The sequence below is a fragment of the Primulina huaijiensis genome, chromosome 13 (genome assembly GCF_012295235.1).
Source record: "Primulina huaijiensis isolate GDHJ02 chromosome 13, ASM1229523v2, whole genome shotgun sequence".
NCBI lineage: Eukaryota > Viridiplantae > Streptophyta > Magnoliopsida > Lamiales > Gesneriaceae > Primulina > Primulina huaijiensis.
In genome coordinates this window covers 3640790-3668027 of record NC_133318.1, presented here as the reverse complement: position 1 = coordinate 3668027, position 27238 = coordinate 3640790, and the positions used below count along the sequence as shown (strand labels likewise).

At 31.3% G+C, this 27238-nt stretch overlaps 1 protein-coding gene across 2 annotated transcripts; it reads right to left on the bottom strand.

Moving 5' to 3' along the window:
- Positions 1-16625: 16625 nt before the first annotated feature.
- Positions 16626-23225, bottom strand: LOC140991020 (agamous-like MADS-box protein AGL8 homolog). 2 transcript variants are annotated; one of them, XM_073460923.1, is made up of 8 exons: positions 22850-23224; positions 21401-21479; positions 20881-20945; positions 20681-20780; positions 20367-20408; positions 18827-18868; positions 18372-18490; positions 16626-17019 (listed from the first exon to the last, which is right to left on the bottom strand). In XM_073460923.1, exons 1-8 carry the CDS (start codon positions 23032-23034, stop codon positions 16896-16898), a joined length of 756 nt encoding a protein of 251 aa, XP_073317024.1. In that variant the 5' UTR covers positions 23035-23224; the 3' UTR covers positions 16626-16895. The 2 variants fall into 2 exon arrangements, with proteins under 2 accessions (XP_073317024.1, XP_073317025.1); XM_073460924.1 differs by lacking the exon at positions 20367-20408 and having other exon boundaries at positions 22850-23225.
- Positions 23226-27238: the final 4013 nt, after the last annotated feature.

Below are 27238 nucleotides of genomic sequence, written 5' to 3'. Positions count from 1 at the left end.
ATAGAAAAAATGTGGGATTCTGCGCGGTACTTTCATTTGTAAGTGGATGACATTACATTTGTGTTTGGTTAGCAAACTAGCAAGATCTTGGTGGACAGCTTTATTTTCCTCTCTATATAACGACATTGTTTCGTCTTGAAATCTTTGTGTGAGTCTGGCTTAATTTTCTGCATATTCAATTGTGTATCTGCTTTTTCTCAAGAAAGTTGAGAGTGATTCGCCGTTGAAATGGTAAAAATCTGAGAAATTTATAGTTTTTGTGTGAAAGATGTGTTCTTTGTTCACTTTTATTAATTTTACGGGGTAGCTGTGCCTGTGGGGGTTGTTCTTTGTCTCTTAGCCGATTATGTGCACGTCTGGTAGCTAATTTTTTTGGGTTTACTTAGTGTGTTGGGAGCTAAACAGGGTGACCCGCAATCATTCAAATACACGAAACGTAAAATTAATTTGCACCAAACAAGAGATTTAATAATTAGTTACCCGAATGTTGTCAAAAAACAAACGAACGAATTAAACGAAGGAAAAATGACTACCTGTGGTGGATTATGTCTGTAAAAGGTTCAGGGTAGAGATTTGAGTTCGGTTCAAATTAGAGCTTGAGTTCAGATAGAAAGATTCGAACATGTTTACGAATATTATTCAAAATATTATTCGAAAATCTCAAAAATATATATTTAATTTATACTCATGTTATATTTTTAAAATATTAAAGCTCGCGAACTATCATACAAATTAATTAAAGGTAATTTAGAAAAGAAAAAAAAAATTCGTGCTTATTCAAGTTTAGCTCGAATTCAATAAAGTAAGCCGCCTCACACTATTTATGGTCGTATTTGTGTTGCTTTAATCATTTTAATTCTATATATAAAAAAAATGGAACTTCTTTGGGAAAGAAGTTTACTAAATTTAGAAGTTTAAAATATTCTATAGTAAAAATTTCGTCGACTAATGTGACAAATGTTCATCAGCAATTACCGTAATTGTGATATTCAGGGAGCATTTTGGAATTAAATAATATTTTTTGGTAGAAAAAATTATAATATTTACAAAATTTAAAAGATATTTGTAAAATGCTATTATTTTAAAAAAAGTTTCTGCCAATCAGAAGGCCAGCTTCACGCAAAGATTACTTACTACTTATATAAATATTATAATATATATGTACATATATATTAACGTATAAATACATATAGAGTTTTGATATGATGCACATCTACCGTGCACACTTATGTGAGCACCGATGAGGTGTCACTCACCTATTGGATGTGATGAAATATAGAAAAATTGCTCATCCAATAGGTGAGTGACACCTCATCGGTGCTCACATAAGTGTGCACGGTAGGTGTGCAGCATATCAAAACTCAATACATATATACAAGAATATTTGTTATCATTGTTGGGTAATGAGTTTTTCTCATGTTCAAAACGCAGTAAAAGTTTTAAAATTTTATTTGACAATCAAATAATGTCTTTGGACACTCGTATAGTTTAAACAATAAAAACATTCATTGGGTGTTAGTAAATTTACCTTTAGTAATTTATCAATTCGCACAAATTATTCCTGGCAGCGGATATAGCTCTTACAGTATTCCATACCAACGTTCTTATTGAACTCTTTTTCTTCAATTTTCTTAATCTGGTTCACGACTAGAACAATTGTTAATCTTCTAAATTGCACTAAAAATTTAGAAGAGCTTTATCGTTTGAGAGTAAAAAATCAAGAGGTGGCTCAAACCTTTTTTTCTTGATGGAGGCCGAAATTTTGGAGAGTAGAGAGAAGGAATTTCGAAAATATCACGAGTGGAGGCTAGAGTTTTGTTTCTCTCACTTAAAACATGATCCCTTTAATTACCTTAATTATGGGTTAAAAGTTCTTTAATTAAACTTAATTGACTTTGTTAATTAATTGGACTAGTCCAACTAGTTTAATTAAATATATTAAAGTACATTAAGAACTTTAATTATTTAGCATGTTGGACTTGTACTCCTATAAGCCCATTAAACATACTTCTCACTATATTTAATTTAATCTTTAATAAACTCAACCTTTGAGTTTAATAATCTAAATTATCAAATTTTATAAATTCAACTCTTTGAATTTAATATTTCAAAATTTTAATTATCATAAATTCAACTCCTTGAATTTACTATCTTGTAATTTTATATAAATTCAACTCCTTGAATTTATTCTCTTAACGGGAACAAATGATCCATTGTTTGTATGACCCTTAAATGATTAAGGGATACAGCTAGCCGTGGGTTCACAAAGAGAGTATCATCGCTCCATGATTCTTTAGGTATCACTGATAGTGCCTGCAAGAACCAATCGGTTATGATTAACGAACAGTACGGTCCCTTCATCTCATATATCCTGATCGAATTCCCAACAAGTGGTTCATCGAATGTTGCATATTAGATTCGATAGCTACGTGATATAATCATAAAATATTCATAATGTCATCACTTGCACAATTTAAAGAACCCTTATTTCTAATATACATCTTACACTCTGGAATATTTTGCTTCTTTTAATGTGGTTAAATTTTAGTCTTTTAATCATGTACCCATTCCATCAATATAAGAGAAATTATTGATATATGAAAAAATTTACTCTCGATATTGTATAAAATAGCTCCAATAACTTAAATTTTCCATATTTTTCATTTTCTACAATATTATTCCTTGAATTTAGCAAAAATTCTAGAAATTAGTTTGGCCCACGAGGCTAAAATCTCGGTTCAATCCCAATTGTTTGGGGTATTTCTCGATTTAGTCCTAAATGAATTTAATGAGCCGATTTAGTCCAAACATTTCAAAAGTTTTTCCAATGCAATTTCTCCATTAATTTGGGTCAAACTAAACGGAAGAGAAAGATTTGCAAATCAATTTATAAAATGAAAAATCCCCTAGCCTCTCTAGACTCTAAAAATCACCAAAAATCCTCAATTGGTCATCGATATCTCTATGTCATCATTTCAAGGTATGTACGCAATTGCTTCTGGTAACATTTTTTTTATTTGCGCATGAAATCGAAGTATCATGAATTCATTGATAGAGATATTAGCTTGAAATTGGGCTAAATTTTTTTTCCTGAGCCTTGCTCGGTTTGCCTGATGATGGGCAATTCTAGTTTATTTTAATTGTTTAAATATTTGATTTTCACACTTAAGCTAACTGCTTGAAATTAATTAGCAGCCTAAAGTATCATCGGTGAAATCAAACACCTTTTATATGATGCTGCATCCAAAGTTAAAATACAGAGGAGCAAGATGAAGATGTTAAGTCCAGTGTAGATTCGTTTATGGTTTTCTACACAACTGTAAAGCCTTTCTGTCCCTTTCTAACACAACCTTGCTCTCCTTCTCTAATACACGCATCCTTTTGTCTAATTTCTCACTTATTTTTGGGTAGTAAAACAAAACAAAACTTCGGTATACCTCTATTTTCGTAAATGGTGAGCTTAATTTTTTAAATTTTTTCGCGAAATTATATTATGTTGTTTGCTTGTGTGAAATCATTAATTGTTCTTAAATTTTTGTTGTAATATAGGCTAAAACATATGTAGTCTTTATTGGACGTAAACCCAATATATATGAGACTTGGGAAGAGGCACAAAAGTAAGCCAATAAATTTAGCGGCGCATCCCACAGTCATTCTTCAGTAGGGAGGGGGCTATAAAAGCTTTTGATTCTTATATGGACAAGCAAGCTCCTATGCAAGCTTCTTCCTCTACCACTGCTGCCGAAGAATGTTAGATATTTTTCTTAAAATCATGTTTCTACGTATTTATAAACATGATATAATATGCGGAAGCTTTAATCGAGAATTACCTTCGGCCATCGAGAAATTTGTAAGTTTTCTGATTTTCTTTCGGTTGAAGCCTTCTAAACACTTCAACACTCCTTTAGATGGTGTATTTTCTTTATGAGATTGTGTGTTTAAGGACCTCAATGCCTTCGGTATTTATAGGCACACTCATACCATCACCGAGTGTTTTGGGAGCTTGAGATTCAAAACAAATTTGTATACGTATCTCAATGTTCAAAATTTGAGGCTGCCGTGTACAAATTTTTTCAACAATTGTTGGCAATGGTCGTCGTCATTTTCAACACGTTTATTTTACGGGTCACAATTTTCTTACATTCTCCCACTTGACTCGTATATCTCATTTATCATAGGAGAAATTAAAATACATGAATCATGGCGATAGATCATCTAAAAAACGATTATTATCTTCCATGTATCACAATGTATTATATCTCTCAAATAACTTAATGAATAAACCCTATGTTTATTCGAGGTCCAACTTTATTGATATTTTTCATGGTAACTGAATATGTACATAATTGAATATGAAAAATAACATAACTTAATGAGTTTCATTAATTTTGTTTTTACAACAAAATTACATAAAAGAACCAAGTCTCATTCTTTCTGTATGATCCTTAAATTGCAATGGTGGCATGCCCTTAGTCAAAGGATCCGCAATCATCAACTCAGTGCTAATGTGCTCGACAAGTAACTTCTTATCTTTAACACGTTCTCGTATGGCTAAATACTTAATGTCGATGTGCTTGTTTCGACTACCGCTTTTGTTATTTTTAGCCATAAATACAGCAGCTGAATTGTCACAATATATTCTTAATGGCCTAGATATAGAATCCATAATTTTAAGCCCTGAAATGAAACTCTTCAACCATACACCATGTGAGGTTGCCTCAAAACAAGATACGAATTGAGCTTTCATAGTGGAAGTAGCAGTCAATGTCTGCTTTGCAGTTCTCCAAGATACAGCTCCACCAGCTAGCATGAAAATATATCCTGAAGTGGATTTTCTTGAATCAATGCAGCCAGCGTAGTCTGAATCAGAGTAGCCAATTACTTCCAAATTCTCAGTTCGTCTGAACATAAGCATATAATATTTGGTCCCTTGAAGGTACCTCATTACTTTCTTTACAGCTTTCCAGTGATCTAAACCTGGATTACTCTGATATCTTCTCAACAATAAATGCAATGTCAGGTCTAGTGCAAACCTGAGCATACATTAAGCTTCCGACATCAGAAGCATAAGGAATGTTTTTCATTTGTTCCCGCTCTAGATCATTCTTTGGGCATTGGCTCAAATTGAATTTATCGCCTTTCACAACGGGAGCTATACTTGGTGAACAATCTTTCATCCGATATCTCTCTAAAGCTTTGTTGATATAGGTTTCTTGAGACAGACCTATAATACCTCGAATTCAGTCTCTATGTATCTTAATGCCAATGACATAAGATGCATCACCCATATCCTTCATATCAAAGTTTTTAGAGAGAAATTGTTTCACCTCATATAACAAACCCTTATCATTGGTTGCAAGTAATATATCATCCACATATAGAATAAGGAAACAAATCTTGCTCCCACTGACCTTCTGGTATATACATTGATCCATGAGGTTCTCAACGACTCCGAATGAAGAGATAACATCATGAAATTTTAAATACCATTGACGGAAAGCTTGTTTCAATCCACATATAGATTTCTTAAGCTTACAAACCAATTGCTCACAATTACTAGAGAAGAATCCTTCAGGTTGTTTCATATAAACCTCTTCCTCTAGTTCTCCATTGAGAAAAGCTGTTTTCACATCCATTTGTTGCAAATCTAAGTCAAAATGTGCAACTAATGCTAGAATGATACGGAGAGAATGTGTCTTAGATACAGGAGAAAAAGTCTCCTTATAATCGATTCTTTCCTGCTGAGTGAATCCTTTAGCAACGAGTCTTGCTTTATACCTTTCAATGTTGTCTAATGAATCTTTCTTTGTTTTGAAGACCCATTTACATCCAATGGCTTTTACACCATCAGGCAACTGAACAAGATCCCAAACTCCATTAACTGTCATAGAATTCATCTCTTCTTTCATAGCATTAAACCATAGTTTTGACTCATTACAACTCATGGCTTGTGAAAATGTTTCAAGATCATTTTCGGCTCCGATGTTAAAGTTCGATTCTTGTAAATACACAACATAATCACTAGAAATAGCTGATCTTCTTATTCTAGAATATCTCCTTAGGTTGTTTGGTTGATCGACAATTTCTTGTTGTTCTTCATTAACAACTTGATCTACTGGATTTTCATCAGCGATTTGTGGAACATCAGTAATCGGTTGCCTAACACCCATTTGGTCTTGAGGGGTGTGAATAACGACCAATCTGTCATTTGAATAAGAGGGTTGTGCATTAATGTGATCATTCTCAAAGACTATGTCATGATCACTCCACTAATCAAGTCATTTTCAAGAAATTTTGCATTTCTTTATTCCACAATTCTAGTGTTGTGAGATGAACAATAGAATCTGTACCCTTTGGATTTTCGGCATACCCAATGAAATATCCAGTTATAGTTCTTGGGTCCAGTTTCTTTTCATGTGGGTTGTAGACTTTTATTTCAGAAGGACAACCCCAAATGCGTATATGTTGCAAACTCGGTTTCCAACCTTTAAATAACTCAAATGGCGTCTTTGGGACAGCCTTAGTTGGAACTCGATTTAATATATACACAGCTGTCTTAAGAGCTTCAGTCCACAAGGATTTAGTAAGTTAAGAGCTACTAAAAATGCTCCTCACCATGTCCGATAATGTTCGATTTCTTCTCTCAGCTACGCCATTTTGGTCCGGAGAACCAGGCATAGTATATTGGGCTACAATCCCATGTTCTTGGAGAAATTTCGCAAACGGACCAGGTGCCTGTCCATTCTCAGTGTATCTACCGTAATATTCTCCACCTCTATCTGTTCTCACAATCTTAATTTGTTTTCAACATTGCTTCTCCACTTCAGGCTTAAAAACCTTAAAAGCTTATAGTGCTTCGTTTTTGTTATGAAGCATGTAGATATACATGTATCGTGAATAATCATCAATGAAAGAGATGAAGTATTTCGGACTTTGAATGTCCATATCTGGACAACAAATATCTGAATGTATGATTTTTAATATTTCTGTACTCCTCTTGGCACCCTTTTTAGACTTATTGGTCTGCTTTCCCTTTATGCAGTCCACACATGTCTCAAAATCAGTAAAATCTAAAGTATTGAGTACTCTATCATTTACTAATCTTTTAATTCTCTCTATGGAGATGTGTCCCAATCTTCTGTGCCACAATATGGAGGAATCTTCATTTATAACACATCTTTTAATACCTCCTTGAACATGCATAGTGGTGTTATTATTTTGTAAAGAAATAGAGAAAAGACCATCAACCATTGTACCATTTCTAACAAGATTTGATATATAAAACAAATTTATTGTTTTATCCAAAAACTGAAATGAATAACCAAGGGGTACAAATTTTGAAACTGAAATTAAATTCCTAAAAAAACTAGGAACATAAAATGTCTTTTCCAATTTTAAAATAAAACCACTATCCAATATAAGGCAACAAGTTCCAATAGCCTCCACATGCGAAGACATCTTGTTTCCTGAATAGATGCTCTGTTCATTTTCTATTGGCTTCCTTAGGTTTTGCATACCCTGCAAGGTATTTGTAACATGGATTGTAGAACAAGAATCAATCCACCATGTGTTATAAATTATATCAACCATATTAGATTCATAACAGACAAATGAAGTAGGAATATCTTTCTTTTCAAGCCAGTCCTTAAATTTATTGCAATCCTTCTTCATGTGTCCATTTTTTTTACAGAAGAAACACTTGGATTCTTTCTTAATGTCAGGTTGGGGTGTAATTATTCCTTTCCCTTTTCCTTTGACTTTGGCTTGCTTCTTGTACTTTCCTTGTGTAGTCATAAATATATTATCACTCGTTTCCATCAACAACCTTCCTTCCTCTTGAACACACATGGTCATTAATTCATTAATTGATCATTTATCCTTATGTGTGTTGTAAGAAATTTTGAAGGGTCCATATTGCTGTGGAAGAGTGCATAAATGTAGTGCACAAGAAAAGTCTCAGACATTTTGTGGGGCCCTTAGCTCCTAATCGTTATTACAATGCAATTTGATTAGGGTTAATTAATTACAGCGGAGAATGAGTTTAAAATTTCTTTACAATGAGCCCAAAATATGCTATTTGAATACTAAAAATAGTATTTCATCTCACATCATAAAACATGCCCACACATAATCAAAACAACTCATACAACAACAAATCATATCCTCGGGACATACCCCGGTATATAGATACATAACATATATACTGGGAAAGACCATGAAACCTCAACTCAAACTGTGACTCCCTCCAGAAGTACCATCTCCGGTCTCCTGATATCCTGGAGTACCTGTCATTGTCCACATACAAAGACAACAACAGCCCCATCTGGGGTGAGCAAAGCTCAGTCTGAAGCAACCACAATATATACCACAGATATCTAAACAATGATATATGATATGCAATGCAAGTATGTCGTGGAGGTATCAGGTCAAATGCTCATCCACTGAGCACATGTCAGAGTCAATCGAATCGCTATCAAATCAATGCTCGAGCTGGCACACAGACCTTAATCAGGGATAATCGTATGATAGCGTCGACAAAGCGCCATCAAATCCCAAATCTCAATCAATCATCGGGGCCACAAATGACTATGCTTTAAGGGTCATGTTATACCAAACATAGCATTGTGTTCACAAACCCCAGAATCAAATCAAATCATATCAGGGTATCAAATGATCATAGCTCAACGTGCATGTCATGTATGCCACATCAACTCAACAAATAAGGCATATAGACATGTAATCTCAATCCAATCAATCAAACATATATCATATAATACAGATAATTGTCGTATGTTACCCGGTCGCAACATACCTCAATTCTTCGTTTCCAATTGATGTAGCTTGAAGATTTCGGTATAATAATCTATCTACATCAATAACATATTCATTTCAATCAATAACATCATTCAAAATCAACAATATAAATTTCAAATATCTTTTGAAACTTCAAAAATTCATATCAAATCAAAATTATAGCATAATTCAATTCCGACTTCGAATACGAGTTTCTTGCCGGTTATTCTATCGCATATATTGAAATCAACTTCAAATACATGCTATTCCAACACTTTAATAATTAAGGTTGCTGAAACTAAAAGAAAATTACCTCAAAAGAAAACTCTCAACGCAAGGATTCCAAATATATAATTTGTTTTAAGTTTGGACAACGTTTCGAGGTGATTTCGTACCGGCGAAACCAACTTTCTCTCGTGTCTCTCTCGAAGCTGTTGGAATCAAATGAAGAAAACGTACAGCAGAATCATTCTTATCACAATCCAATTGCCTTTCATTTCCTAATTACAAAATTACCCTTAAAATTTAATCAAGTATTTTTCAAAATATTTACCAATTTGCCATCAAATTTAATGTAATATTTTTCCAATTATTTACAAGTTTGCCATTAAAATACATAATGTTTCAAATAATTATGTAGTATTTTCAACTTTTCTAGTTTATTTCCATTTGCATAAACTATGTCAACTCTATTTCCAAATACAATTATATTATGAGTTGATTTACTACTCATAATCTACATGATCAGATCATGGGGTCTCACACATTTCCACTTCAAGTGTCTTGAGTCGAACCGCTATATCCCGCATCTTCATGATGTGCTCTCGCACACCTCTCACACTGGTGAGCCTTAATGAAGAGAATTCCATAATTAGGGTGCTTGCAAGTGCCTTATCTGAAAACTGAAATTGTTCATCAATAGCCTTCAGTAATTCTTTGACATTATTATGCTGGTCGACAGAACCACGCATACCAGCAGAGATTTTGGTCTTTATGAACATTACGCAGAGTCGATTAGATCGCTCCCATTTTTCATAAAGATCAACATCATCCGGAATGCTGTTTTCAGTAATAGCAGATGGTTCATCTTTCCGTATAGCATAATCAATATCCATCCACCCTAATTGAAGAAGAATTCTTTCTTTCTATATTTTATAATTATCGCCCTTTAGTTCGGGAATGTCACATTTCATATCAGAAAAACTCGCAGGTTGCATAACTGCACAAAATATCACATGCTTAAAATTTTGAGACAATATCATGTTTTACCAATGTAATTCATGTTTTAAAAATCCAGTGACATAAAATTTGCCAATGGGCTAAAATTTTAATTCAATAAGATTTTTCTGTAACTTTATGATAAAACTATCAAAATGTATTTTCCTTAATTCCTGTGGGTAAATTAAAAAAAATATAATTTAATATTTTAACTTAATTAGTTATATAAATATAATAAAAATCCCTGTGGGGTAAATTTTATTATGTTTATATAATTAATTATAATTGATGTCCATTATGTGATCCAAATCTACTTAATTCATAATTTTTCATAATTAAGGATGCTGTGGCTATTCCTCAATTATTTAAAATTATATGGTTCACTGGACAAAATTTTGGCTTTACTTAATGCTTTATATAATAATTATTTCGCAATCAACACTTTCCAAGAGTGCTCCCAGGAAAGATAGGTAGTGCTAAGGCCCTTTAAATACCTAACTCCTAGACAGAGCAACGTTCCTCAGGGAGACCAATGGCTAGTCAAGGCAGTTTAAACCGATCTATGAAGAACTCCCTCAGATCATGTTTTCTTACGTCACCTTATAATTATTATTCAACTTAATTATCCACATTTATGTGAATCTTTATAAGCAAAAATTTTTTATTAAATAACTTTATATTCACATTTTTACTTAATATGAACAAATATGTTCCCCATCAGTTTTTCTCTTCAATCAGAGTAGTGATAAAGTGAGGATCACATTTACGTGAAAATGTGGGATCCTCGTCAGTTTTCTCTTTTATCAGAGTAGTGATAAAGTGAGGATTATTTGTTCATTTGTGAACATCTGAAATATTTTATTTTATTATATTCACATCTTACTTGATATGTTCATTTCAAATTATAAACAACTCAATATAATTTAATATGAACATAATGTGAATATTAATTTACCAAAATATTTTTCAATACAATTTGCATTTAAAAAACTTCAAAAATAAATGCAAGTATAATATTAAATTTGCATGTACACATCAAATAAATATCCATAATATTTGACATTTTATCTAACATGCAAAAATAATTTTTAAACATGTATTAAAAATTACGTCAAACTTGAAATTATTTTAATGTGTTCAATTATTTAACCAAATGTTATATGTATATACCGAATTATACATATAACTTAATAACACATTAATCATTATTTATTTATTTATTTATTTATTATTATTATTATTTTAAAAACAATACTAATAATAAAAAACTAAATTATTATCGTGGGTCCAACATTATTATTATTTAAAATATTAATAATAATAATAATAATGATGATACTTGAGACATCGGCACATGAAAAGAAAAATTGAACATGTATTAATTGTTTTAAATTGTGTGGGTCTCATTGTCTGTGATAATAGACTCCAGCAAGGTTATTCTTCTCCACACATATGCACGTTATTTGAATTCATAATTCATTATTGAAGTCAGTTTGCAGAGTTATCTTCAACCTCTTTTCTTCTGCAACATCTTCGGCAATTTTTCCCGTAGAGAAAATTCATTCAAAATTTTTTAGAAATTCTCCAATTTTCAAGACTTCAAGGAAGATTTTAAAGGTGGAACCAAGAACTAAATTCTCAGGTAAGTTTCTTAATATTATGATCTCCAAACTTTAAATTTCAAGTTTCTTACGTAAAACTTAAAATTCTTTTCTCAAAATTTCATGATATGAAAACAAATTTTCAAGGCAGAGGTATAACTGCTCTGATACCAAATGTTAGATATTTTTCTTAAAATCATGTTTCTACGTATTTATAAACATGATATAATATGCGGAAGCTTTAATCGAGAATTACCTCCGGCCATCGAGAAATTTGTAAGTTTTCTGATTTTCTTTCGGTTGAAGCCTTCTAAACACTTCAACACTCCTTTAGATGGTGTATTTTCTGTATGAGATTGTGTGTTTAGGGACCTCAATGCCTTCGGTATTTATAGGCACACTCATACCATCACCGAGTGTTTTGGGAGCTCGAGATTCAAAACAAATTTGTATACGTATCTCAATGTTCAAAATTTGAGGCTGCCGTGTACAAATTTTTTTAGCAATTGTTGGCAATGGCCGTCGTCATTTTCAACACGTTTATTTTACGGGTCACAATTTTCTTACAAAGAAACATCGAACTCAACTTCTAGTGCAAATTCATATGCAAGTGAAAGTACAAAACCCACTCAAGCTGGAAAAATAGATAAACTGACTGTTGGAACATTTCATATTCGTAATCTTTACTCGATTTTGATGTTAACAAAACTTGTTATTGTGTTTCTAATAATCTACCTTAAGTGCGCAGAAAACTGGAACTGAAATAATCAGTTGACAGCCCAAACGGAAGACTATCAGATACGCCAACTGATCGCACCAACTGATCTTATGAACTGAACCAAATCCAACTGATGTATCTTAAATCAATTCAACTTACTAACCAGCTGAAAGGTAGTTCAGCAGGAAAATTTCAGAAGACATGCCAGCTGATGAAGTGTTCAACTGATGAAGATCCCAACTGATCAGTTCAACTGAACTAGTGAAATCAGTTCAGCTGACGAGCCAACTGATTTCACCTCTTCAACTGCAGACCAGTTCAGAAATTCAGTCAGGAGCAATCAGTTGCGGAACAAGACAGTCAACATTATTGGAATCCAGCTGTGTGCAAAGGTACATATGCTTTTGTCTAGTCAAAGGACAATAATGGACCGTGCAGCAAAGCTTAACGACAAATTGTTCCAGAAGAGATGTCGGAAAAATACGAGACACAAACTCCAAGGAATGCATTCAAGCTGCAACGGTCACATGCTCTATGTCTTGGCATACGGTCATCTTGCTGCTATAAATACAGGCCAAGATCATCAGCAAAGCAATAGAGTGAGTGTGAAAAAAAAAGAAGAAGGCCACGCTTATTGTTCATCAGCTTTCAAGAAGCATTACGCTCAGTTGCGAGGGAATAATTCAAGAGATATCAGCTTAGTACAGAAGCCATTTTCCCTTAGTGTTTGAGAACACCCTTCTGGTGTATTCATTGTTCAGTTCTTACACACTCGCACACACACCACCACTCAAATACAATTTTGCACAAAGACAATAAACTTGTGTATGTAGTCTTTGACACATAGACGTTAAAGAAGTGTTGGCTGGAAGGTGCTACCATCAGTCTAGAGTAGGAATTCAGTTAGGCAGTAGTGTAAGTCCTAAGCTGTGTAAGATTTATACAATCAGTTATATAAATCTAAGTCTTCTAGTGTATCTTACCCGTAGAGGTAGAAGGAGTGACGTAGGTGCAGTTGAAGTCTCCGAACATCCATAAACATATCTTGTGGATTTAACTAACCAACTATTGTTTTCAAACTAACTGGATTAGCAAGGGTATTCATCAGTTCAGTTGTTAGCATAACTGAATTGGTTAATGCAAAAACTAATCTACCCTTTTTCAGTTATTCAGTTGCACAGTATATAAAATATATCAGTTTCCTTAACGAATGATTATTTCGAGTGACTTCCGCTTGGTTTGTAAACCAAACTCGATCTAATTCATTGGTGTATACAATCTTAGAACACGAGCTACTGCAGCTCATGGAGAATATTTTGTTTGAAGCACCTTTGGTGCCGAAAACACGATCCAACACTGACTGAGGCGCTATCAAATTTAGTAAAGATAACGGAGAATATAAAACAACAAATCGAATCTCTAAAGATTAGTGGTGATGACGACTGATGGAATGTGGGGCAATGAGTCACATTGGGGGATTTTATTAAAACCAAGTTAAATTTATTAAAAAAATTAATAATATTAAATCAATATGAAATTTTTTGTGGGCAATGAGTCACATCGGGGGATTTTATTTTTAAAAAATATTTGTTTCTCGTTTCATATTTTTTGTGATAAGATAATGCATGTAACATATAATTTATTATATTTGAAGTTTTTAATTAGAGAAAGATTATTTTTCCCCTAAATTTTTAGATTTAAATTTCAGTACGAAAATTTAAATTTTTCAAAAGGAAAAATAAACTGATAAGATAGCTAGCATAAGAGATTAACAATAGAAGAACCTATAAACATTTAAAACATAAAGACATAACATAGTTCGAAGAACTCATATAACATAATAACACATATAATAACTACAAATCAGAAATTACACACACAAAAAAGATAACTTGCATAACATAGTAACATGAATATATAAACTTCCCATTTAAATAATAAAGATAGTTTACAAGCACCAATTAACAACTTAACAAAACTTATTGAGGGGAAAACTTAAAAAATAGAAGGACAGAAATATTGAAATGCATCATCGTAGTCAATACAAAACCTGAAATCTGTACATGACAAAGAAGACCACTTCTGACTCATAGGATAAACAACGACAAAAAACGAAAAATAACATAACAACGAAAAAATATAGTCAAGCACACGAAATATAACAGCACAAAATAAAAACAGACCGTATGATTCACCATTTTCTTTCTAGCTTTTATGTACAATTTTTAAACATTTCATTGGCTTGAAGCGTGGTAACACATGAAATAATCTATTGCAAACGCTACCTTAAATTTTTTTTAAAAAAAAGAGTAAAACCATTGTGTATAAAATATACAATAAATCAAACTTAAAACTAACAATAGTCTAAAAAGTAAACATAGAGGGTAACTTTTATTTAAATCCCCAACTCAAACTCAAGTTTGCATTCAATTCATGTCAGAAAATATATGTATTTACACTTCTGATCCACACAAAAATGTTTATGTACTCCCTGAGCCTATATGTTTTTCTCGATACAAAACATTAAAAATATGGTAATAATATATTATATTTGTGCATTAAATGGTTTAGATCTATTACAAAATGTAAGATTTTGAGTATAAATTTTGAACAACTTTATTAATATATATACTTACAAGTTACAATACATGTTTGGGTTTTCAAAAATCTTATATCAGTATCATATCTAAAAAAGTTGGTACTAAAATATCATATATATTAGTATCATATTTCTAATGTTTTGTACCTATTTTCATCCAAAAAAGACAAATGTGTCATTAATATCAATACTTGTATACATGTTCGAGTACTCAAAAATCATATATGAGTATCATATTTAAAATAATTAATGCTCCAAATCATATATTATTACCATAAATTGAAATTTTTGTACCGAATTTAATTCGAAAAAAAACATATGGGTCAGAGAGTGCAAAAATATTTTTTTTACGATCATGGAATGCAAACATATATTTTTTCCGACAACAACTGAATGTAAAGTCTAGGAATTTGAAGAAAATGTACCCATAAATCAAACATAATAAATTAAATAATTAAACAAAAATTTAACACACACAATAAATCAAACACCAATTCAAGACAATAAATTAAACATCGGGACAATTTGGACAATACACAAATCATAAATAAATTACCATTTTAAAGGTAATATTAGATCATTAAATTAATATTAGATCAATGAATTAAACACAATAAATTAAAATTAATAATAATCTAAAAAATAAATCACAATAAATTAATCATTTAAATGCAAATTTAACATATACAATAAATCAAATATAGCCTCTCCTTCATTGGACTTTGTAATTGAAGTTGATGTGTGAAATCCAAAATAGAAAACTTCCAAATTAACTTTTTTTCCAAAAAAAATCTGTAAAACACTGATTAAATAATATTTTTCCTGTATTTTATAAAATACTTATTGGCTGAAAATGAAATACTTAAGAATAAACGCATTCTTCCAACATAATAATCCATGCAAACAAAATAAGATCAAAATTTCAAAACAGAAAAGACGCGTCAATTTGCTTTTAAAAAAAATTGTTGTTTAAATATTTAGTTTAGACAATTTATTTATTTATCTTATATAAGTAAACTCAAATTATGGGTCGGGTACTACATGTACCTGATATGGACCCGAACCCGATAGGATGAAACTTATAGGCGCAATTCTAATATATTTAAGGAACGTGCAATATATACATATCGATAATGTAAAATCACTAATAATCATTAAATAATAGTTTTGAAACATTATCATTNATAAAACTTTTTATGCTAAGAGTATTACTTTTTATTGTGAATATCGGTAGGGTTGACCTGTCTCACAGATAAAGATTCGTGAAACCGTCTCACAAGAGACCTAATATATTATGTCTATTCATTTTTGAAGAAATTGATGATAAAATCATTCGTACTTATTAGACTATCACTAACTAATTCCATTTTCATTAGGGTGGTCCTATGAATTCTAATAAAAGAATTTTTTAACATAATACATTTTGAAACAACAAACTTATATTTAAATTATATATATATATACATAATACTTACTTAATGCCATTTTGCATTAAGTAAGTAGTACATAAACATATATTTTGGGTAATTACATATTTCCCATCAAACATAGATTTAAAACTTATGAAAGCTTTCTAAAGTGAAACTAAAACAATATACTCGATATAGGACACACCAAATAGGGTTCGTAAAACATACAAAGCTTAATGATTCAAGCGCGCGCAGTTGGATATTGAGAAAGGAGTGTTACTCGGATGTAGCATAACATGTTTCCCCTTGAATACTTATACACTACATGTGTTTTTCATAAGAAAACATAACAAAGATTTGAAATCAAGATTTGAAATCTCTTCATGTCGCGTGATATTAAAGGCGTTAGTCACACTCTAAAGTTACATGGACATGCAAAAGAGGTACATTTTCATAGAAATTCATTACACTTTTTTCCTATGATTTTTTTTTTTTTAAATTTCACATTTACCTCTTTAAAAAACATTATTGTAAATGTTGGGCATGGTGTTTCTTAGTTAACCATGTAAATGTGGCATCATCCATTGAGGCATTACTGTATTAGATGATGGAATATGTTGGTTTGGAGTTCCTTCATTGCCTCCATTGCTGGTGTTCTCTCCCATAGATTGGTAAATTTTACTGCATCAGATCATATATAAAAATCTACGTAAAAAATTTGGATACTTTAATGATCGACGATACATAGTGAAAAGGTTTGCATATATGTACTAGCATTTCGAGTATAAATAAATGTTTGTTGCTCAAGTGCTTGGAAAAATCTACTTTCCTGTTGATTCGCCTTTTGCAGCTAAATTTACTTTAAATAAGCAAGATCTGAGCTCTTTTTTTTTTTTTTTTTTTAGGTCATCTCTTATCACAAAATCTATTTTGTTGCGAATTTTACACTAAAATAATGCGATTTCTGCACCAAATACAGCATCCATCTCCAACTCATTTACTTCAAATCTCACACCAAAAAGAATATTCTCGAAATATTCTTTTTATTTTACATATATTAATTATTATCTTTTATTTAACATATTTTTAATTATGACTAATGTGTATATTATATAATCAATATTATATTATTAATAAATTTAAATAATAATATTTAACTTTATAATTTAATTTTATAATTTGAATTACTATATTCATTTCACAAATGATCAATTAAAAATTTCATAATGTGACGTGAACATCTTTATATTAAGTTATATTATTTATAAATCATTAAATCAAATTATTCCTTAATTATTAATAACTAACATAAACAAATAAATATTTAAAAATCAATAATTATTATTTTAAATTTTTATGTTTAGATATCTCATTATTATAATAATAAAATAAATATTTTATTATTATTTAAATAATATTTATATTTAAAAATAAATAATAAAATTAATATATATTTATAATAATTAAAACAAAAAAAATTTTTAAAAAAAAAAGTTCCTCTACGCCAAATTGGCGCAGAGGCTACCTCTTGCGCCAAATTTGGCGCAAAGCGCAGCCTCCATTGGAGCAAATTTTTGCACCAAAATGGTGTTTGGAGATGGCCTGAAAACAACAATATTAGTTATATATATTTGACTTTCAGCGATATTTGTCTTCTATATTATCAAATTTGAGTTTTTGTTCCCTATCTTTATTTTTTTCGGACGTGACACTGATATGACACCTATAAGACACTTGTAGCTCTGACATAATGTTGATGTGTAAATGTTACATCAGCATTTTCATTTTAAACTGACTAAAAGATACAAGACTATAATCGAAATTGGATAACACAAAAAAACAAAATTATATTTTTCCTTTTTTATTTTTTTTTTTAATCAAAAAAGCATAACAATCTATAGGAGTATATGAACACATAAACAAATTTGGTGAAATACCCTCTAATAATTATGCTTGAAAAACACTAAAAAAGAGACCGTATGATTCACCATTTAATTTTCCACTATAATATTCAATGAAATCATATTGCATACCTGATATTCAAGGAGCTCAAAGGTTGCGTTAAGCCGAAAGACGGCGAGTTTAGCTCATGGTTTTGTACTTGTTCCCACTGATTTATGGTCACACCTGGTTCTTTTTCCTTCTCTTTCAGCTGTAGGTGTAATAAACAGCTAAAACTTTAGTTTATCTACTCGTGCTATCGATTTCGTAAAACTATACATGTTCAAAATGCTGATGATATATAATGCAAGATTTTTTCGTGTTTTCCGAGCAATGTAGAATTCTCGAATCAAAATCCCAATATGATCTCAACCAGCTAAGAATAAAATGCCATTGACATCTCTTTATACCAACATTCTTAAATTTAAAAAAACTTACACATTTTTAAAATGATATGATATCAGCCCGTGTCGAAAATTATATTTATACAAAATCTTTAAAAAACTATTTTCTAATATTTGTATTGAAAATCATAGCAAAATGTTACCCTTTTTGCGAGCAAGTTGTTTTGTTCCTGCAGGGCCTTGTCCTGCAACAAAAAGAAGGATGTTTAACATTATATTATATGCAAACCAAGTTAGAAATATATATAATCTACAAAGTATTCCGATACAAATGAGAAGTCCTCGAGTCGAAGGAAATTAAAAATTATAATCATTCTTATTTTAGATAAATTAAATCAAATAGACAATTTTTTTTTTTAAGTTTGGGGAGCGGGGTGGTTTGTTACGATTTGACTCTCGACTTCGAAACCTCGTCTCAGATGTGAGTCCATGCTGTCAAATGAACTACAAGCAATCGGCAATATAGACAACTATCAAAACTAACATTAATTAAAATCTTAATTTAACATATGCCTAAATTCCTGGAGTTGAAGTTGCACCGACTCAACAATCCTCTAACATATTAAACATGAAAGGAGCAAATGTATTGTGCATGCGCCCGCGCGCACATATATTTATAGTTTTGATATGTTGCACATCTATTGTACACACTTATGTGAGCATCGATGAGGTTATATATGTGTGATACACGGGGCCGAAGAGGGCGGGGGATAATCGTTGGTGTCATGAGGTTATATGGATAATAAGCGAGTCTTGGCAGACTTCTAGGCGAAAGGAACATAAATGAGCCGATATTGTTCAGGTATATGAATGTACAATTGAGGAGAGCTTAAAAGATTTGATATATAATATTTATATAAGAATATACATCTTATTTTCGGAAGTTAATCACATAAGAACTCCAAAGTTGAGCGTGCTTGACTTAGGGTAATTCTGATATGAGTGACCCCCTGATAAGTTTTCTAGGATGCGTGTGAGTGAGGACATATGCAATTTTTGGATAGATGATCCCCTGGAAAGTTTCATAGAGTGCGTGTGAGTGAGGACATGCGTAAGTATGGGACGAGTGACCCCTAAAGATAAGTGTACTTGACTTGGGGCAATTCTGGGATGAGTAACCCCCTGGAAAGTTTCATAGGAAAGTTTTATAGGATACATATGAGTGAGAGCATAGGCAATTCTGATATGGTTGACCCACAAAGGTAAGTGTCCTTGACTTAGGACAATTCTAGAATTGGTGATCTCCTGAGAAGTTTTGTATGGTGCGTTAAAGTGGGGACATAGGCAATTTTGTGATGAGTGACCCCTGAGAAGTTTCTTAAGATGTGTGTAAGTGAGGACATAAGCACGCTGGAAAATTTCGTTTTATTACAATGAAAACGGTCGTCAAATCTTAGACGTTATAATATATTTGTGTATACATTTGTAAAATATCCTTGTCATTATTTTTTAAATAATTCATAGGTTATATTTTAGTATTTAATTTTAACAATATATCATATAAATCATATGCAATTATTACCGTAATAAAAAATTTCACTGGAACTGGCCAAATTAAGATAGAATTCGGAAGTTTAAATATTAATCATAAAGATATAAAAATAAACATAGATACAATCAATAATCAATGAAATAGTAAAAGATTACATAAAAATTAGCATGAAGTATCAGAGTGCTTTTCACCTTTTTCTGAAGCTCAGAAATTGATTCATGCATAAGTTGATGCTGCATGCATGAGAGACTCAAAATTAATTAGTAACATCGTTAATTAATTAATTTTTGCCTATGAAAAATTAATAATAACATGACAATTAAATGTTAATTTTCATTTTTTAAATATTTAATACTACCACCAGACATTTATAAATAAACATAAATGCACAGGGGAAATTTCATCTCTCATTTCGAAAAATCTTGGACTTTTAATTTGGTAATCTAAGATTAATTTCACGANGAAATGTATATCGGTTATTCGTCGTAAAATTTCTGAGAGATACCTTGCGAGTTCGAATATGTTTGAGAGAAGTATCGAGCTGAAATTCCAAGGTTTGCAGCTCTTTAAGACGCAGGGAATCCAAGTCTTCTCCCATATAGTGCCTGCAAATATCAAGTTGATTATTTATTTAAATATTTCAAAAATAACTAAGAATATAATGGATAATTAGTCAAAATTAATTAAATAATCTTATTTACTCACCTTTGATTTCTTTGCAAAACCTCCATTCTAGCCTTGACCTTTGCATATTCAAGACTCCAGCTTACCTATTTAAAATTTATTTTTACTACAACAAATTTTTTTTGGCTGACAAATCGTATGTTTTCCGTACTAAATTTAATTAGTTATGTTCGAATTAGAGATGCTAAATACAACTAGCAATAATAATTGGAAAAAAAACCCTAAGAATGGATACTAGCTAGATTTATAATGGTTTTAGTCTCGATGTGAGAGTTTCATCGACTATTTGTCACCGTATCAAATTTTCACGACGATAAAACCAAAGATTATAAAAGAAATTCACAAGAATACAACCCGAGAAAACTTTCTCTTATATAAACATAACATATATAAAAAAAGTCCCACGAATACTCGTATATAAAATAAATTTGCATACAAAAAACAAGAGGCTGAACCCCTTAATTTCCAACCCTCTCGAAACACATGAAAACTAATCTATGTGAGAACGATCTGCGTTAGCTAACAAACCGTATTTATATACCGGTGATTCAAGGTTGGGCAAAGTCAGTTTTCTTTCAGCATAGGAATATTGCTCATATCGTTCGAGGATCCTTTCCATGCTGCAAAATATACAATGAATTAACCAAACAGGGCATGTAATAATAAATTAGATATAGGAATTCATGATATGTATAATAATATAATATTTATTAAATATAAGATATTAATAGTTTTATAAATATAATGGATATTTTTTCCATGAGAGTATCAAAATCAGACACAACCCATTAACCTGACGCGGTTCAACTCGTTAAAAATCAGGTTTCGATTTGGAGTTTTCGGGTTCGTGTTAGATCGGGTTGGACCCGATAACTTACCCGAAAAAAATGANTCATATATATGTGGGAGATTTTGTTATTATATGTTTAAATTAAAATTTATTTGTTTTTAATTTTATTTAATTTTCTTTAAAAAAAATTCAAAATCGAGTTGATCGGGTTGATTCGGATTTGGGTTTGGGATCGGATTGAGTGTTTTCGGGTTGGCTCTGGTTCGGGTTTAGCAATTTTTGAATAGTACTATTGCTTAACCCGACCCAACCCACCCGAATTGACTTCCTTATTTTTCCATTTAATACTGTATATTCACTCAAATTTCAATTACCCGATAAAAGAAGAGACTATTTTTCCATGGGAATATTAAATTAAAGAAGAAAATAATTTAAGTATTTTTCTGGTTATCGTATTTTACATACATATATAATACGACGTTTAACATTTGTAAAAAAATTAAAAGTCCTTTTTGTCCTAAATTACAGGAAAAAGGAGTAGGGCCGTTGCTCATTTTAATAATAAACAAATCTAAATACATAAAACATAGGAATATCGAATTTTTTCACTAATAATTTTGAGAATTAAAGAAAAATAACATGTGTATTTTTGAATCTTCGAATGGCAAAAAGGTTTAAAAAATCAGAGAAATTAATGGGAATTTAAATTTTAATTATTTATTTTGCATGGACAACTGTATGAACTGCACTGTTCATGAATATCTACAAATTTGTAGAATTTGAAGATTGAGACTCAATCAATTATCTCTTGATATATATATATATATATATATATATATATATATATATAAGAGAAATACAAAAGTATTCAGAATCATCATGAAATATCAACAGAAACAAATGAATCAGCTCAAAAATCACATTTCCCAATGAAGAAAAGTTCAAGAAATTCAATGTACGATAATTATTTTTTTAAAAAAAATAAAAAATTAAAAAAATACAGAAGCTCTTATCATACATATTAATCATATTTTCCCAAGAAAAAAACCCCGAAAAATTCGATTTTCACAAGCTAACTAGCCACAAAAGTACAGAAAACATAAACAAGAACACAACAGATCCAAGAAATTATAAAGCTACATGTTATATATACACGTATATATACAAATATATATATATATACAAACACAGACAACATACCATGAATCAGTAGCATATTCAGAGAGCTTTCCTTTAGTGGAGAAGACTATCAATCCCACATCTGCATCACAGAGAACAGAGATTTCATGGGCTTTCTTGAGAAGCCCCGATCTTCTCTTGGAGAAGGTGACTTGCCTGTTGATCTTGTTCTCTATTCTTTTCAGCTGCACTCTTCCTCTACCCATTTTTCTCGCACTTTTGATTCGAATTGATTTGATATTCCCCTTTCAAAACAACCCAACAAGAATCTAATCAATATATATACTCACACAGACACACACACACACACACATATATATATATACATGATTATTTCTATATACACATATATATATTTGCTGTCTGCAGCTAACCACTCGAACACTCTATATGGTAAACAGTAGTATGGGTCTTTATAAAAGGGGTAATTTCGATGAATCGTGGGAAAGCGGTTTCAGATGTGGGTATTGGTGGTTTTCTGAAACCTTGGTGGTTTCGTCAAAATGGTTGTCGAGTTATAATTGGTTGGATTTATGGGAGATTTTCTGACGCTTTTTTTTACACACGTGCGTCACGGATTATATAATAAATATTAATAATAAAAAGTTTTTTTTTTTTTGCTTTTTACTGTTAATAGTTAGTTTGTGCATTAATTATCATTCATTGACTAACAGAAACATCGTACTAATAATTTTTTAAATGAAATCGCTTTAATGATCCTTGATTAAATTAAATTTTTGAAACACAGTAAAAATAATTTTCGATGCGTCCTTTATAAAAGTTCGGTGATATTAGACATTTAATTAATTGGAAAAGTAGGTGAGGATACAAAGAAGTACCTTTCTGTTTTATGAATTTAGTATTTTTTATTTTTGATCATGTTGTCGGTCATTTACGATATTAATCTACTAATTTTTGTCCTTTTTTTCTCAATTGTAGCCCCCTCTCACTGTAATAATGACAAGTCATTGGGCACGTCAGCATTTTTCAACGATATATTATCATATTCTGAAACCACGTCAGCACTTCAATTACTAAAAACTAAAATTGGAAAAAAGTATATTTGAGTGGACTATGATTGTATATCAACCAATAACAGGATAAAATTTCAACAAGAGATGATATATTTAACCGCAAAAAAGAAATTGCCCTGGTTTGGTTAATATGAGTATCTTGTTAGGTCGAGGGATGTCAATTCAGGTGGATTGGAGACGGTTGAGCAATAATACTATTCAAAAATTACTTAACCTGAATCTGAGCCAACCCGAATCCGAATCAACTCGATCAACCTGATTTTGAATTTTTTTTAAAATTTTATTAAAGAAAATTAAATAAAATTAAAAAAATAATAATATTTTAATTTAAACACATAATAATAAAATCTCCCTCAAATATATGATTTAAATTTGAAAGTCTAATTGTAGAAAAATAAAGTATATTTACTAAATCAAATAAACAATTTGTTTAAAAAATAAAAAAATATTCAAAATAAACATTAAATTATGAAAATTTATGATCTAGATACACAATAAATATTTTTTCAGGCATACAATATATAAAAATGTAGATAATATTTATTAATTATAATTTTTAAAAAATTTAAATTTTCGGGTCAACCGAATTCAACCCAACTTGATCATTTTTTTCGGGTCAGCTATTGAGTCCAACTCAATCTGACCCGAACCCAAAAATCTCAAACTCAAACCTAATTTTTTTCAAGTTGAACCGTATATAGTTGACAGGTCGTGTCTGATTTTGACACTTCTAATGATGGTCTTGAGGGTTTTGAAGACGGTACACTATCATTAAATGGGATATACATTGTTTTAATGAACTCTCATATTCAAACTTAATTTTTGTGGGCTCTAGGTCAGGACGATTCACGTTCATACTTGAGCTTTAAAGCAAAATTTTAATTTGTTTACCTAGAACCGAATTTCATATCCACATTTAATTACTTTTCGCAAAAGGAAACAATACATACCAATAAATAAAAAGGAAAACTACATTTTGGATATATATATATGTTTGTATTTTTACGATTTTGATCTTTTATATATATATATATACGGACAAGATTATTGTAGTTCCGTCAATTACTTGAAGATTGTGTTGTAAAGTCAACAATTTTTAACATTTTTACGAAAATACAGACATGATCTTGACCCTAAATACCTAATCCTTGCGACCTTCCAACTTCGCTATTTTAAATAATAATAAAAAATTGTTCAATTGATTTTTTTTAATAAGTACTTTTGTTAAAAAAAATAAAAGAAATTCAAATATTAAAATTAAATTTAAAATTTTATGTTTTTTAGATTTTCAAATTTTTGTTTTTTTTATTAAAAAGAAATAGGGAGCTCAAAAAAGAAAGAAGGGTATTATATATAGTATAGATATATCGAAATCTCTCTCACGTCTCTTCTCTTGGATAGTTTGATTAAATATGTATAATTTATCTCAATTTTTTCAATGTATAAACAAACAAGAAAAAAGAAACATATTTTCACACGTTGTTTAAATACTATTTAAAGCTTATACAATCATTCAAATTTGAATCAATTTCTCAAGCTTCTTACAAGTTGAAAACCTCATTGCAATTTCATAAGATGCTAGTCTAAGGTATTATCCTAAAATTTAATTTAACGATTTTTATTTATTTTCACATGCTAGGTCCATAAAAAAATCGTAGACCCTAAATGTAAGAATAAATGTGGATTATTGGATATACATTTAAGACTATAACCTGACCAGATTGAAATCTATCCCAAAAATCGTAGATTCTAATCAAGTGTAAGAATAAATGTGATTGGTTAGATATATATATTTAAGACAATACACTGAGTAGGTTGAATTCTATCCCACATGAGATTTACTAACCTACTTTCATATGACAAATTTATCTGGTGAAGTATATGCTACACGAGATGCAATTGCGGCAAAATCTATCCCTCATTTTTCCAAAAGTGATATAAGCCCCCCAAAAAAGACGAGGGATTCACGTATGTGGTATAATAATATCGGAGAAAAATAATTTTTTCTTTGGCTATAACAAGTTAGAGTAGGTCTCTTGTGAGACGATCTCACGAATCTTTATCTGTGAGACGGGTCAACCCTACCGATATTCACAATAAAAAGTAATATTTTTTCATAGATGACCCAAATAAGAGATCTGTCTCATAAAATACGATTTGTGAGACCGTCTCACACAAGTTTTTGCCAACAAATTAAGTTGTCCAGTCCCATTTTTTGTTTCTTATTTATTGTAGCAGGATTATTGTCCCCAATATAACAAGAGATGCCATGAAATATATAGATTAATATTTATTATGCAATTTAAACGCAGAACATAGGCAATGTGTATAAAAGAAAACTCATATCTCCAGAATGCATCCTACCTGGACTCAACTTTCTAACAAAATCAAGAATCTTGAACAAGTCACTTTGAGCCAAATCTCAGATGACAAATAAAACAGACTTGAATGCAAAGAACAGAACATATAAACACTAAATCATGCTCAACTAAATCCAATTGCAGACAATATTAATAATGTGGTGGTTCTCCAACTCTAATCAAAACTTGCTGATCTCTATACCTGAAAATTAATTCTTCAAGAATGTGCAATGATGTGACTTCGTTGAAATGGATGAGCCGGGTAAGGAGCTCCAACGGGTCAAATCAATAATTTATAGTTTTTAGGGAATTTGAGTGAAGGTAATGGCTTCAATAGCACCTGCAAACAATGAAAGAAACTCGTGAATGGGCGCCGGAGGGGTGTCCGGCGTGGCCACTCCGATGCTTAAGTCAGCAGGGTACTCAAGCGATAAAACCAATGTAGTCAAGTGATGACTGTGTGATATTGGTGTGAATCAATGAATTGTAAATGTGAAGATGAAACCTGGTATTTATAGCAGGGGATGCATTGATGACCTCGATCTGCGTGCTACCTACTAATTATAGTAGGACGACTACATTCTGTCATGTCAAATCACACACTAGTCACATCCCGCCTGTCTGACTTTGTCAACCACTTGGATTAGTGTCAGAGATAGGACGGTCGCCCACACCTCCTGATGACTTATATGACACGCCAAAGTCAAATTGCTCTGACAGATAAGATTGTCCATATTAATATACTCAAGTGTGGTTCAATTCTCGAGGTGGCTCGGGTGGTCGGTTACCCGGGTGCTTGTATAAGAGCCCGGGCGTCTGGTTGCCCGGGGAGTAGAGTCCGGGCTTGCACCTGCCAGGCTTCAGAAGAATCCATCCTGCAGATTGACCCTGATTTGGGAATCCATCTGATATCCCGGGTCATCCATGACCCGGGCTCTTACAGGGGTATCATCACACATCCCTTAAATAGTCGGGCTAGAGTCATACTCGCTGTCCCGATTAGTCATGCTTGGATT

Coding starts and splice junctions, on each gene's coding strand:
- LOC140991020 (XM_073460923.1), bottom strand. CDS start 23,034: ATGGGTAGAGGAAGAGTGCAGCTGAAAAGAATAGAGAACAAGATCAAC. Junction 18,491..18,826: donor ACAACTTGCTCGCAAAAAGG/GTAACATTTTGC, acceptor TTACACCTACAG/CTGAAAGAGAAGGAAAAAGA. Junction 17,020..18,371: donor TTGAGCTCCTTGAATATCAG/GTATGCAATATG, acceptor GATCTGATGCAG/TAAAATTTACCAATCTATGG.